The sequence below is a fragment of the Hipposideros armiger genome, unplaced genomic scaffold (genome assembly GCF_001890085.2).
Source record: "Hipposideros armiger isolate ML-2016 unplaced genomic scaffold, ASM189008v1 scaffold_64, whole genome shotgun sequence".
NCBI lineage: Eukaryota > Metazoa > Chordata > Mammalia > Chiroptera > Hipposideridae > Hipposideros > Hipposideros armiger.
Window position 1 is genome coordinate 2444256 of NW_017731414.1, and position 15116 is coordinate 2459371.

At 54.0% G+C, this 15116-nt stretch overlaps 1 protein-coding gene across 2 annotated transcripts in view; it reads left to right on the forward strand.

The window, feature by feature from the left end:
* Positions 1–15116, forward strand: part of MAU2 (MAU2 sister chromatid cohesion factor) — a 28004-nt gene that overhangs the window by 7369 nt on the left and 5519 nt on the right. Inside the window, exons 2-16 of one of the 2 annotated variants that reach the window (XM_019641977.1) lie at positions 884–901; positions 1290–1355; positions 2008–2103; positions 3562–3656; positions 5724–5751; positions 6081–6236; positions 7388–7534; positions 7617–7707; positions 8789–8892; positions 9428–9505; positions 9802–9867; positions 11798–11884; positions 13323–13372; positions 13578–13655; positions 13837–13948. In XM_019641977.1, coding sequence (XP_019497522.1) covers positions 884–901; positions 1290–1355; positions 2008–2103; positions 3562–3656; positions 5724–5751; positions 6081–6236; positions 7388–7534; positions 7617–7707; positions 8789–8892; positions 9428–9505; positions 9802–9867; positions 11798–11884; positions 13323–13372; positions 13578–13655; positions 13837–13948 — 1272 coding nt within the window. The remainder of the gene's footprint in view (positions 1–883; positions 902–1289; positions 1356–2007; positions 2104–3561; positions 3657–5723; positions 5752–6080; positions 6237–7387; positions 7535–7616; positions 7708–8788; positions 8893–9427; positions 9506–9801; positions 9868–11797; positions 11885–13322; positions 13373–13577; positions 13656–13836; positions 13949–15116) is intronic. The other variant, XM_019641978.1, reaches the window with a different exon arrangement.

A 15116-nucleotide genomic window follows, 5' to 3' on the forward strand; every position in this document is an offset into this window, starting at 1 on the left:
ATCTTCCTGGTCTTCTGCCTTTTCCCGGGTTCTTCTCTGCTTGAGACACCTCCCACTCCCCCTTTCAGTAGGAACGCGCACGCTCTTAGCAGGCCCAGTCCCAGATGTCCCCCAACCCCATGATGATCTCCCACAGAGCATGGCAAGTCAGGGTCTTCAGATCTGCTTTCCAACAACCACTAAGACTATGAGAACGTTTGTGGACAAGTGGGTCAGCAGAAACAGTGTCAGGCGAATGCTTGAGTCCTGGAAGGTCTGACAGACTATGGTCAGTGTGGTTGGTGTGGTGGACTGGCCCGGGACTTCACTGCCTCCTGTCAGAATGTGTAACTCCAGGGCACAGCAGTTACAAGTGGGAGTGTGTCATGGTCGAACAGTGTCCCGCATGTGTCCCAGCAGGGGGATGGTGAGCGCTGCCCACTCCGCTTCTCTTGAGTGCGCCTCCCTCCCCCCAGGCTAACTTTGCTCATTTCCACGCATCTTTTAAATGCCACTTCTCCAGAAAGGACTGACACCCCCAAACCCACTCTCCAGTTGTAATCGATTTCCTTGTGGCATGATTTGTTGGGGGAGGGTCCCCTCTGCAATCCTTCCCGTTCTGAAGCATTGCGGCCCTAGTGGAAGGGGCTCTAACTCTGATTCAGGAGCCTAGTGGGACCCACAGGAAGCCCCTGTCAGTAGGGAAGCAAGTTCTCAGTCCCTCTCCCCCAGGTGTGCTCTGGTTGCTGGATTAGAGGTAAAATGAGTCCACAGGCCACCTTCCCGCTTAACTGAACACCTGTAGTCTTTGTGACAGGAAAACCTGTGTAAACCCTAAAATGGAGCCAGTGAGCACGTGCCGAGCATTTGGCTGAGAATTAATCCTTTTCTCTTTCTCTTTCAGTGGTTGATATCACAGCAAGTATCCTTTTCTTGGAACCATTCCCTTTAAGAAATACTCCATTGAAATCAAAAGAATGTGTTACAAAGTTGAATCCCCGCTATGGTGCACCCGGTGGGTTTAGGCCTGGCCCCACTGACCACCTGGAGAATCCCTGCTGGGCTGTGGCTGCCCCTTCAGACAAGTGGCTTCCTGGGTGCCATGCTCCTGTTCATGCTCCAAGCATCCAGCTCCACACCTGGCCAGCAGCAAGCTCAGGGATTTCCGGGGGAATAGGTGAACTTGGGATTTCAGAGCAGGTGGGGATGTGCCTGACTGGTGAACCTCTGCAGTGTAAGAACCCCATGCTTTATTCCTTTTAAACTTACCTTTTTGCAGCATCTGTACTTCCTTAACCTGATGTCACTAGATCCCACAGTTTGAAGATGTTAAATTTGAAGCAGCCAGTCTTTTGTCTGAATTATACTGTCAAGAGGTAAGAACCTATGACGATTCCTGAAAGCAGAGTCCTTCTCCCACTAGTGAAGAAGGCACAATGGTGAATTGGTGTTCTCAGGAGTGGACTCTCTTCTGGCTTTTAACATTTCCCGTTACTTTCCCACCTCCCTCACCCTGGCATGGGATGGCCATGGGTGATCACCTGCTCAAAAGGGCCAGCAGAATCTTTTTCTAAGACTTTCCAAAGACTGCTGGAAAACAACCTTATTTCTAAGCTAAAGAAGATTAGTTCCTGAACCAGTTCATATAGTTTATCTTCTTAACCTGGTTCCTGATCTCAGGTGTAGCTGAAAATTGCGATTCCTCCCTGTGAGCAGTGGCATGTGAGGTTCCCTGGGCCGCAGGGAGTGTGTCTTTCACAGCCCAGGCCCGTCTCTCTTGTTGCAGAACAAGAAAAATGGCAGTTGCCATCCAATTTGTTCAAGATTTTAAACTAATGCTACTTTCATTTTAGTTGAATGAGTTATTTTAAGAGCAATGTAAAAACTTCCCAGCCAGTGAGTCCAATAAAATATCTTTTTTTCTTTGAATAAAGTAAATCAGCAACCCACACATCCTTTGAGTGTGAAGGAATCCAACTTGCCTACAGGCTTGTTTCTTTTCCTTCCCAAACATAACTTTCCTTTCAGAATTCCGTCGATGCAGCAAAGCCACTGCTGCGGAAAGCAATCCAAATCTCACAGCAGACCCCATACTGGCACTGCCGCCTGCTCTTCCAGCTAGCTGTGAGTACTATGGGCCTGGCCAAGACACGTGGGTGCAGGGTGGGGCCATGACCTTGGGGCACACCCGCCTGAGTAGAATAAAGGCAGACTCCAGGATATACAGGCCCTCCTGAGGCTGCTGCACCAAGTGGATAGAGACATAGGGTGGTTCTCTAGCCTGCTCACAAGTCCCCTCCAGCTTTTGTCCTCAACAGTATCCCTAGCCCAGACTCTCTCTCGCTCAGCATCTGGGGTGATTGGTGGGAGTGCCTGTCTCCTGGGGGGCCAATTAAGAGGGGCCATGTCATTGCATCCTCCTCCCTCCTTGTGCTCCCTTTGGCCTGTGTTCATTTAAATTTGGGAAGCATTTCTTGCCAGAAGCCCACTATGTTTCTTCAGAGCCTCACTAAGATTACAAGGGGCTGTCTATTGGGCAATGGATGCCTGAGTCGAGCCCTTGCAGGGCTGCTGGAGCACAGCTTTACCTGGGCTCCACGTGGTCCCCCCGCCTCCAATCTCCCTTCAGTTCTCCAGATGTAGGTAGTGCCCTGGTCCCAGCATTCTGAAATGCTCCGGTAGAGGGGGCTGCCTGGGATGGACCTTCCTGGCTGTAGTGATTGGGCTTGAAGGCTCTGGATGTGGGTAGACACCACTGTGAGGGGTACCTCTTCTGTCCTGGGTGCTGCCCACATCTCCTCCTTTACTGCCGGCCGCTAGCTTCTCCTGTCCCTGACCTAGCCTACCCTCCACACCACCTCTTGCCCACCCTCCCTGACGAAGTCCTATCACCTGCCTTGCATGCAGGGTGTGGGCCCTCAACTGGAACCACTCCCTGCCCCCTGCTGGGAAGAGTTCACCCAGCCAGTGCTCCTGAGCCCTTTCTCCTGACTTGTTGCTGCCCCACACAGCACTGTCTCCTTAAATTCTCCCTTGCGTGCTGTGCTTTGCTCATTGGTAGATAGGAATTGGGCCAGGCAGTGAGGCACCTGCCTCAGGTCACAGAGTTGAAGGGTGCTGCGTGCATGCACCTGGGAGCCCAAGCTCGACCGAGGCCCCACAGGTGTCGCTTCCTTTTAGCCTGTTAAGACTTCTGGGTTTGAAACTCCTCAGACACTTTCCCCTAAAGAGTCCCTCCTTGTTTTGGGCCCCTCTGGCTTCCCCCAGTGACCGGCCTCTGAAGGCGACCTGCAAAGCACACAGACACGCTCATGCAGCCCTGGGTATCTGCCTGTGAGTGTTAACTGCTAGCTTACGCACTATTAAGCTTAGATGATGTACACTGTAGGCAGAGTGGAGTTCTGTACCCAAAGCAATTAATGTTGATGACATGATTTGGTTAATTTAGCTCAAAACGGACACAATTTTGTTGATGGGTGAGGAGGTTCAGTTTAACTTACCAACAAAGCATTAAGGTCAGATACTAGGTACTGTAACGCTAGCAGTTTGGAAGCAAGGATCATTGCTCTCCCTCCTTTTCAGCAACTGCACACACTTGAGAAGGACCTGGTGTCGGCCTGTGACCTCCTGGGCGTGGGAGCCGAGTACGCCCGGGTGGTGGGATCCGAGTATACACGGTAGGCACCCTCTTCCCACACCACCCTCTTACTTGGAAAGAACTCAGCCATCTTGATCCTGGACAACAAACAGAATTGGCATTTCAGCATGAAATAGTGGTCACCCTCACATGCAGTAAGAGATGCACAAATTAAAGCATCACCAGATGCCTTTTGCCCCATTGATTCATGAAGTTGGAGAGTCGTCTGTGTGGGTGAGGGGCAGGCGGCATTCTCAGCACAATTGGCACTTGCAGTTTCTGTTATCTCTTGAAATAAAAACTGTTCGTAGGATTTGCTGGGCTGATGCCGTTTGTGGTGCAGATACAAGGACGGTGCCTGTAGGTGTGTGTGGCCTGCTTGGCAGCATCTTAGGCAACTCTAGTGTCTCTCTCAGGACCCCAAGGAACATGTAGATGCAAAACAGCAGACAGAGAAGGCGGACGTTTATATAAAAGAAGGCATATAGGTTCATGTTATGCACAAAACTGCTTAGACCATCTGTAGACTCGTGCCCTGAGGTTGGGGGTCACGGGTCGGAGATCATAGGCACTTCACTGTGCACTCTGTAAAGGCCTCTAGTCTGTCTCTTTTTCCCGTCAAAGAAAAGGCAGCAGTGCTTATTCTGTTTGTGTTGGGGTTCTGGAAATCTCTATTTACAGAGCTGAGCTTATCCCATGGAATTGTTGGGGCAGAATAGTCTCCCAACTCCATTCTCTCAGCTCTAGACTTACAAGTGCCCATGCGGCGCCACACAGCTTTCCATAGGCTGTCCTCGTCCCTTGACCACCCTGCCCTGAGATAGCAGCTGTCACACAATCTGGCCTCATATTCCTTGCCCTTCCTGGCCCCCTCATGCTGCAGCTGTCACTGGGTCCATAATGACACACCTTGCAGGGCACAGAGATGGCTGCACACTGTGCATGTTCACTCAAGTGTGTCCCTAGACAGGCTCCCGTGCCACTGTGGGCAGGTCTTAGGTGGGTTCCACCAAGACACAGGGCCTGCAGGTTGCCTGGCCCAGAATCTCCAACCATTGATGTAGGGCCTCTGAGTGAGTGCTTCCTGTATGACAACATGGGAACCTTGATGTGAAGTTCCAAACCTTAGGTTTCAACGGTTGTACAGCAAGCAGGTAGACCTGGCATGTCCACAGCACAAGGTAACAACAGGGAATGGTGCGGTGGATTAGGGCACAAACATCTTGCAAGCTGTGTGACTGACCTCCCCACCTCAGTTTCCTCATCCATAAAATGGGGAGAACTGTGCCCACTTGATGGGGTGTCGCCTACAGTGCACGGGCTCTGCCAAGATTGGCAGGACAGAGACTGAGATGGTGAACAAACTAAACTGGGACCTGTGGACCCTGCATGACCACAGCTATTCCTAAAGGCAGCGACTGCCTCCCCTGCTTCCTCCCTCGTTTTGGCTGTTTCCTAAAACTTTTTATTTTATTTTCATTTTATTATTTTTGTTGGTGATGACAACAGTGCACACTTTTAGAAAGTGCAGAAAGGTTTAAGAGAGACGATAGAAATCTGGCCTTGCTGCCTGCTGCAGGTGGAGATGGGAAGTGGTGTGACTGGGGCTCTCCCTGATTTCACCCCCTAAATGCTCAGGAGAACCTGAGGGGGCTCAGCCAGTCACAAGCGAGGAAAGGGAGGCACCGAGGGGCCATAGTGAGGTGCAGATTTGGGTTCAGATTCCCAAGCCTGCCATCTCACCCGCCCTCCCCACCCTAAGCTGTCCACCAATAAAGAACCCTGATCTGTGTCAGCGAGGGTGAGATTATGGCGGACTTGCCATCCTTAACCCGGCCACTCTGTGCTTCCTGAGCATCCGCCTATGCCTTCTGGGCTTTTGAGCCACATGGGTGTCTAAATTAGTCCAAAAAAGTAAAGAAAGTCGAATAGCACAAAGAGCAGTCTTGTAAGTAAAACCAGCCTCATTGGGGGACGCCGGGAGCTGCTGTCATCTGCTTAACCATTCCTCGAGGTAGCTCGTTGGTCCCTGTGAACGTTGAGGTGGCACAGTCATTCCAGGAGGCGCCTGGGCCTCACAGACTGACTCCCTCTCTCTGTTTTCCAGGGCACTGTTCCTGCTCAGCAAAGGGATGGTAAGTTGAGGCTGAACAAGACGGGGCTGGTGTGGTAGATACAAGGCTGGGCTCCCACTCCCCGTGGTGCAGCCCTTTGGGCACCCAGACCCTTAAGCACAGTGGACAGCCACAAGAGCGAGGCCCTTGTGCCGTGGCTTGGTTCAGAGATGGAATTTAGATTCGAGGTTGTGGGGTTTGTGCCAAGGAGGGAGCAGCCTGGACCCGGGTTCCAGCTTGGTTTTGCAGCCTGTCTGCATGGTGCCAGCACTCCCCCAGTGGGTGGGCAGGCAGATGGTGGCCCTGTGCACCAGGAGGGGATCTCAGCGCCTACACCTCTCCTTCCCCAGCTGTTGCTGATGGAACGTAAGTTGCAGGAAGTTCACCCGCTGCTGACCCTCTGTGGACAGATTGTCGAGAACTGGCAGGGGAACCCCATCCAGAAGGAGTCTCTGCGCGTCTTCTTCCTGGTACTCCAGGTGACTCACTACCTGGATGCCGGGCAGGTGTGTAGTGCCTCCCACCGAAGGGCTGCTGGGGAGCGGGCAGGCAGTGGCGGGGCTCAGGCCGAGACACCTGCTCTATTGTCACCTCCTGTCCCTTGCCACAAAAGTGTATCTCATTCAGGATTTAGGTCCTCCACATACCCTGTCATGCTCTGCCATGAGTGCTGTGCCCATGCAGGCAGAGGTCACTCCGAGGATGGTCTGCCTTCATGGTGGGATTAGTCATGGCTTCACACATTCACTAGTGCGTGAGCAGTTGAAGGTCTCTAAGGGCAGCTTGGGGGATCCATGAGAATAAACGGTGAGGATTCTGGCAAGGTGCCTGATAGCATAGCAGGTGTTCAAGCAGAGTCTGTCTACCACCCCCAGCTGATGAGAGCTTTGTGGGGTTTGAGTAGGACTGACCTGATCAACTGTGTCTGAGACTTGAGTCCAAAATCCCCGTGAGGAGTGGCAGTACTGTACATGAGTGAATGTCTCAGCCTTTGGGGCTGCAGCTCCATCCTCCTCATCCCACTCCATCCCAGTGGCCAACCATAGGCTGGGCTTCTTATGTGCTAGGAGGATGCACGTGGAGCCCCAGGAAGTGCCAAGCAGGCCTCGTTGGTAAGGGGCTACCTCAGTTCACCCACCATGCCCATCTTTGCCTATTGGGCCAAGTGTCATACTCAATGTATAGGAACACTGAGTAGACTCATGGGTGCTAACTGCTGTGGAGATGTCCTATGGGGCCTTGCGACAGGGCTTCCCAGTGCCCAGAGGCCAGTCTCTATGAGCCACAGTGCCTGCATGACTCCTGGGTCCAAGAGGCCATTTCCCACCCCTGAGGATTATTGTTAGCTGCTCCAGCCCTATCCTGCCCTCTTAGGGTCACTGCAGGAAGGAGGAAACGTGGCTCAAGCAGGGTCTTTGGACAGACCTCTCCTGGGCCTTGGTGTAGGGCCCAGCACTGGGCAGTGGCTGAGCCTCAGGCCCACAGATGACCCACCTGACCCTGACCCTGCACCCTGAGAGCCTGCTGATCCATCTAGAGGAGGGCTTCTTGCAGGTGGTGGGCATGGCAGAAGCTCCCGAGAAGAAGGGGTCGGTACGCTGGCACCTGGTGGGAGTGAGCGAATGCTCAGGTGTGCATATCCGTCTGCATGCTGTAGGTGAAGAGCGTGAAGCCATGCCTGAAACAGCTGCAGCAGTGTATCCAGACCATCTCCACGCTGCATGATGACGAGATCCTGCCCAGCAATCCTGCCGACCTCTTCCACTGGCTGCCCAAGGAGCACATGTGTGTGCTCGTGTACCTGGTGAGCCTCTGGGGCCGAGGCCGGGGCCCAAGCAGGTGAGGAGAGGGCCCTGGTGACCGCCACCATCTGGTCTTGTCGCCAGGTGACCGTGATGCACTCCATGCAGGCTGGCTACCTGGAGAAGGCGCAGAAGTACACAGACAAGGCCCTCATGCAGCTGGAGAAGCTCAAGAGTAAGTTGGGCTAGGTGGGTCGCGTGGCCACAGCGCCCCCTAATGGACAGCCTGACTGCCACCTCTGTGCTGGGCCTAAAGAACCTTGGAGAGCTATAGTGCCAAATGGTCCCCATGAGTCTCTGCCCGTGGGTCTTGTTACCCCAGTTGGCAGATAGGGGTGGCCTAGGTTTGGGGCAGAGCAGGCCAGGCCTGAACTTGACCCTTGATCCCTGGCCAGGGTACTTGTGCTATCTCTGTTCTGTCCCCTCCACTGCACAAGATGGTTGTGACAGCAGGATCCCACCAGGTCCTGCTGAGACAGCAGTGCTCAGTTGAAACAGCTCATATCTGCTATTATCAGTGTTGTGATGTGGATTGTGCTCAGGGTGAGACCGGGGTTGGAACTTGGTTCTTGCTGACTGACAGTGTATACCCTGAAGGTTGTGGGTTCTTCCTGGATGCTTGACTAATCCATCTTATGGGACCAGGGACCTTTGATTAGCAGGAACCCAAAGCTCTAGTTCTGTGTCCCCGTGACCCGTTAACCTGCTCTCCCATTCCCTATGCCCTCATCAGTGCTGCTGGGGGAGGAGCCATAAGCCAGAGAACCAAAGCCCTTAGGGATCGCAGTTCATTCCCTCCAGCTGAGTTGGGAAAGGGCTGTGCTGTCTGGTTCCAACATGAGGACAGCCGCTTGAGGCAGCCAGGAACCAGGTTCCCCCACTTCTTCCTGATGCTGTTAAACACAGTCTTCTGGGCAACATCAACATTTTTAGAACCCATTGTGTTCGGGATGTCCTTGAGCATGAAGCTGGGTCGTGGTGGGTGGGGGTGGAAAACAAGTCCCTCCAGGGATTTCTTACTCTTAGAACACTCTGGTCACCAGAACCTGCTGTGAGCCCTTCTCCCCACTTGCACAGGGAGACGAACCTCTCAAGTGTATAGTGGGCATGAGTGACGTGATAGGCTGGGTGCTGGGCTGGTGCTTGCCCAGCAGAGCAAGTAGGCTCAGACCCAGTAGCCGAGGGGTCTGCATGGTGGTCAGCGACTTCACGTTCTCCAGCCACAATCTGAGTGCTCGCTGCCCTCTTGCCCCCAGTGCTCGACTGCAGTCCCATCCTGTCCTCCTTCCAAGTGATTCTGCTTGAGCACATCATCATGTGCAGGCTCGTCACAGGACACAAGGCCACTGCGCTGCAAGAGGTGAGGCCTCTGGGGACCACACATATGCGGGGTAGGTGGTTGACGTTCACCGAGTCTCAGGAGTCACCATCTAGGAGAATGTAAATTTGTCCAGTGAGCATCATCAGTACATCCATCCATGTCATTTCATTGACAGTTTGTGACCCTGCATGGGCACAGTTGATCAGACAATCTGATACAGAAATCACTGGGCCTTTTCCTAAAAGTTCACATGTCCAAAGAATATGGGGTCTGGGGACTTGAGGTCCCCTGATGGTGATCTCCTTTCTGTCCCATGTAACCCCTGCTGCCCATCTTCCTGAGAGGGCACAAAGTCTTGAGCAGGGCAAACGTGCTGACGACTGAGACACATTGGAAAGGGAGGAGAAGGCAGGGCATAGACAAGGGTCACTGTCCTCAAGGAGATCATGGCTGCCCTCTGCCCGTATGACGGGGAAGGCCACTGGAACTTTGTGCTGAGTTAGGGCAGGCAGGATGTGGACACCAGGTCCTAGGTTACAGACCCCGTGACGTCGGGCATGCTCTTTTCCGGCAGATCTCCCAGGTCTGCCAGCTGTGCCAGCAGTCACCCCGGCTCTTCTCCAACCATGCAGCACAGCTGCACACGCTGCTGGTGAGTACACGGGCCTGCCCACCCCAGCCCCATTCCAGTGAGTAGCCCTGTGACCGTCACCCCAGGTAGAATCCAGAACATTCCCAATGGGTTTCATTCCGACAGGCACCTCGAGTCCAAGTTGACTTAGGTCCCGGGAGGGGGGAATAACTCAGTGTGCCATCTTTCTGCCTCCTCACCAAGGCAAAGGCTCAGGTGTAGCTGGCTCATAGTCACTGGTCAGGTTCGTCTGGGTGCAGCTGAGCGGCCCTGGGCAAGCAGTGCGGCCTCGAGCCCTCAGCGCCTCCTTCTTCCAGGGCCTGTACTGTGTCTCCGTCAACTGCATGGACAACGCAGAAGCCCAGTTCACCACAGCCCTGCGGGTAAGGTGCCGGCCTTCACACCATGGGGTGGGTGGTGCTTCTCAGTGAGGAGTCAGGCATGGTTTGTGATGATGACTGCCGCGCAAAACTGTGGTCATTGGATGACTGCAGCATTCAGCCTGATGCCAACTGTGACAGTGATGCACTGTTTATCCAGGGCTTTCTGTGGCAGGTCCTGTGCTTCTCATATGGGGACAAGGCCAGTGCTGGCAGCACAGCCTGTCAAGGGATAACTATGGGCATGGGGCTCCTGGTCAACCTGGGGTGGGGCTTCCCCTGCTAAACCAGAAGGCAGCCACCAGGGAGAGCCTGGCGCCTGCTGGTGTCACAGCCTGTTCAGCCGCTTTCACTCCTGATTCCCAACCCTCCCATTAGCCTACCAGGCTGGTGATGGCTTGTTTTATAGCTGAAGATGCAGTCACTCAATGGGGTTCAGGAGCTCCCCAGAGCTGCCCCATAGCAGAGCTGAGACACAAAGCTGGGTATGTTGTAACCCTGTATCAGCTTGACGACCTGGGTGCTCTGGGGACAGAGGACGCCTGGTACTGCCTGGTTGGGAGGGAGCTCCACTAGGGAGTGTCCTAGCCTCAGATGGGGCCCCATCGGGCCCTGAGAAAAGGCTGATGCCATGTCCTCATGGAGTCGACAGACCCGGTGCCAACAGCCCAGTGGCAGGTCTCAGCTCTGCCCACCTTGCTCTAGGACCAGACAAGAACATCCTCACCTTGTCCCTAACGTTCTCCCAGGAAAAGGAGGATGGTGACAGCTTTCTCCCAGTGGTCCTGGGGAAGGCCCCAGGCAGAGATGTTGGGGTGTGGGGGTGACTCTGTGACTCAGGTGAGGTCACTGGGGGTGTCATGCGCATCTTGACTGTTAAGACAGTGAGCTCCAATCTGCTTCTCATGCCATCCTCCAGACATCTTCACTTTCAGGGTTGGGGTCAGGCAGCATTTCTACTGCTCCAGGATACTCCACATGGCTATGGGTATAGGCAGCACACCAGAGTGTGAAGAATAGACACAGTACCCACTCCCACAGCCTTCCAGGACCTTCCATTCATGCCCACTCCTCTGGGCCCCAGTCGGCTCAGGCTACCAGGAACCCCTACACCTGTCCCATGCTGCCTGCAGTTACCACAGGCCCATGAAGGTCCCTTAGCCTCCCTCATCTCACTGGCTGCTGCTCTGATTGTGTGTGCCGTAGGGAGTCCCCCATCAGCCAGGACGGAATGGCAGAGAAACAGTGCAGCCAGGATAAGGACCCAACTCCTCTGGTCCTAAACACAAGCTCTTCCTGTGGTCCTACAACAAATGAACCAGAGCATCTTTGCTGCATCAGAGGACCCTCTGGGCCTCTCTTGTGGGTGTGTTCTGCACTCCCCAGGCACCCTCAACCTCTTGCACATCTATGATTGCTCAGCCCTGCTGGGAACCAGGGTCTGGGTAATGCTTGGGCCACTCAGATCAGTCCCTCTCTTGGCCATTCTCAGTCCCCAAGAAGAGCTGGGGACAACAGTCTGTCTACCATGGGCCATTGGCAGCATCTCTGGCCTTTCCTGGCAGGGTCCTCCCCAGGACTGGCATGTGCCTCTGCTGTGAGCACAGGATCCCAGGGTCACCAGACGTGCGGAGGGAGGGGTGCCCAGGTCTCAGTCCTGAGAAACAAGCAGAAAATAGACCAAAATGTAGTGTGTTCTGAGGGCAGAATCAGGGCGATTGGTTTCTTTTTCTGTTTCCTAAATTTCTCATGATGCAGATGACAATTTTATAGTGAAAAGAACTAACAGCTCTACTGTTCTTGGGTTTAGGAGGAGGCGGGGGTGTGTGTGTCTGAGATGAAGAGAATAGGAGGTTTCACAGTAGCCACCAGGGAGCTTTTGGGTGGCTCCGATGCTGTGAGCGGCCCCTAATGCCCTGTGTCCCTGTTCCAGCTCACCAACCACCAGGAGCTGTGGGCCTTCATCGTGACCAACCTGGCGAGTGTGTATATACGGGAAGGAAATAGACACCAAGAGGTAGTAGGTGACATGCTTCATGTTTGGTATCCTTTCTTTCTACTCTTATTCAGGGGCTGGGGTGGGAAGTGTCCTGGGCACCAGCCATCTCAGCAGCCCTAGCTTATCTGCCCTTAGAGTGCGGCGTTTCTGGGGGGAGGCCACATCTGGAACAGAAACGTTCCCTGGCCAAGTTACACTTCTCCCTGTTAAAAACGACCCAAGCCTTATTTAGTCTCCCAGAGCACATCCTGTTTCTTCTACCCTAAGCTGTCTGTTGTAGAACAACAGTGAAGCCTCGTGGTTCCCTTCTGAAGAGCAGCAACTCGGGCAGTCATCTGCACTGGGCCCCAGGTTGTCCTGATGGCCCAGACTCAGGATCACGGGGTATGGGGAGGGGGTGCCCAGGGCTTCATCTCACTGGACAAGTGTGCTCACACCAGATTCCCCTGCAACTGCTCCTCTGCCCTGGGATTCCCTTCAGCCCTAGGAGAGAGGGACACACACACACACATATCACCACCACCACCACCACCACCACCACCACTACCACTACCCTCCTCCCCCTTCCCCCCACCTCAGCCCTGAGATCCTGCCTCCAGAGTGTCAGATTCAGCCACTTCTCTCCACCCCACGGCCTTCATTTAGTTCAGGCTACCATCATCTCTTGTCTACAAAAAGCTTAGCTGACTTCCCAGATTCTGGGTTGGTTTGGATGTTTTGCACTACAGGGAGCAGAAAGCCCAGACTTGGCTGCTTGGCAGTCAGGAAGCAGTGGGCAGAGTCATCTGAGGGCCAGGCATGGGCTCTGTGGGTCACACTTGGCGGGTCATGAGGGAGCTCGGCTCTCCTATGTCTTTGCCCTCCATCCCCATCCCCACTCCCAATCTACCTCCTGGAGGGGCTGTGAGGGGACCAGGAGCCACCTCAGCCCCAACCCAATCTCCACAGAGCAGCCAGAAATGACCTAAAACGTCAGTCATAGCACTCCCTGTCAGAGCCTCCCAGGTCCCTGCACCTCCAGATAAACCCCATCCCCTCCCACCAGGACCAAGTGGACTCATCTTACTACCTTGTCGCTCCAGGCCAGGCCCCTTTGACCATAGAAAATCCGGGACTGGACAGTTGACCGTGCGACCTCACCCCCTCACCTGGCACAGGGCAGGGTAGACTGGGTGCAAGGACCCTACCCTAGACCCTTTGCACTAGAGGCATGATTCCCATGAGGATATAAGAAAGTGAGCAGCCTGTGCAGTGTCCTGTAGTTCCTTCACCTGTCCTCGCAGGTCCGGCCCCCTCTCCTGGTAGGTTGCTGAGGCGTGGGATTTGGGGTGAGGGTATGACGCGGTCAGCTTGGATCAGGAAGTTTCAGGCAGCCCTAGTCAATTTGGTAGCATATTTGGAGCGAAACTCTCCCACGTTTAGAAATGCAGAGTGATCCCAACTGATGTTTCTTTCACAGCTGTACAGCTTGTTGGAGAGGATCAACCCCGACCACAGCTTCCCTGTCAGGTAGGTGGCTGTGCGCCGAGGCCCCACTTTCCAAGCTGCCTTATGTTTTTTCTGCTCTCCGGGTTAAGCCAGTGACCCTGGCTGCCCTGTTACCCCAGCACCTCGCACCACCACCATCATTCCCCCCTGCCCTGTCCACTCCCTTTTTGTAAGCCTGCGTTCACAAGAACCCCACTAAGGTATGATGCTCCACTCTCCTCCCCAGCTCACACTGTCTCCGAGCAGCGGCTTTCTACGTGCGTGGGCTCTTCTCCTTCTTCCAGGGACGCTACAATGAGGCCAAGTGAGTGCTGGAGAGGTCGGGTGGCCTGGGCTGGCCATCTGGGTGGTTTTCTCCCCCAACAGTGTGTGCCCAGGCCCTCTGTCCCCCAACTAGGCGGCCTCTGCCTGGGGCCATGAGGCTGTTGCTGCCTCTTCCTCTCCCAAAGGCGTTCTGATGGAGCCACAGTCTTTTCCTCATGCAGGCGGTTTCTGCGAGAAACTCTGAAGATGTCCAATGCGGAGGACCTGAACCGGCTCACGGCCTGCTCCCTGGTGCTCCTGGGCCACATCTTCTATGTGTTGGGGAACCACAGGGTGAGTGTCGGGGGCTGGGCTGAGGGGCAGGGGACCATCATGGTACTTGGGGAGGCGGGTTACCACCAATTAGTGATTTTTATCCTTTGCCCTCCCCTCAATGATTTTGTCTCAGTGGCCCGCCCCGGTCCCCACCGTTTAATGAGCCTAGGCGAGGGTAGGGATGCTTTGGTTTACTCAGCCTGGGGGGCAGGAGGGTGGGTTCATGGGGCTGCCTGGAGCTGGCAGGGCTAAGGCAGGTTCTCCTTCCTGTGTGTTAACACCTGGAACAGACAGGTATCCTCTCAGTCAGAATCCCTTGGGTTCCATTTTCTGCCCAGTACACACAGTATCCCCTTATTTCCATCTTTACCCAGAGTGGACCCTGGGGCTGGTCCTGGTAGGATCAGCCAACCCCGAATCTTCCCATCGGGTGTGCATCGATGCCTGCTCTCACCCATTGACCTCACAAGGCCTTTAATTTTTTTAAAGAAAACATTTGTCCACTTATAAAATATGATGTGTTCATCGTAGAAATTCTGAGAAGCAAAGTTGAAAATCAATACAAGTCCTCTGTCTTCCAGGTCTTTTCACCACCCACTTCTGCCCACACATAGGTTTTATTTATTAGGCTATTTTATAATTTTACACCTTGTCCTTCTCTGCACCACTGTATCAGAGCTTCTTTGAATGGCAGTGAGAATTTTGAAGCGGTATCTGCTGTATAGTTTAGCCAACCTCACATGAGCTGTTCTCACTGGTCAGATGACACTGGTCAGATGTCTTGGCCTGTAAAGTTTCATCTGATCAAACTTCGGGGCTCCCTAAGAATGAGCATTTTTAATGAGCCTGTCAGGTCCCCCTCCCCACAACCGTGTGACAAGTATTTGCCAAGGCCATCAGGCCCTGCTGCTCAAGTCCTGGTGGCCATGGCCTGAATGTTAGGGATGTCACCACCCCCAAAGGATGAAGATGAGCTCTGGGCTCTCTCTTCTGAGGGTAGCTCTGCTCCTTCTAGAACATTTTGTCACCCTGCCCTTCAGTCTCTGAGCACAGTGAGAATAGTGGCCTTGGTGTGTGTCTCGGGCTGCACAAGGTCCTACTGAATATGGGCTGCGTGCCTGTCTCAGTGTGGCGGCTATGATTATTCCATTTCCAGATGGGGAGAGTAAAGGCACACAGACAGACC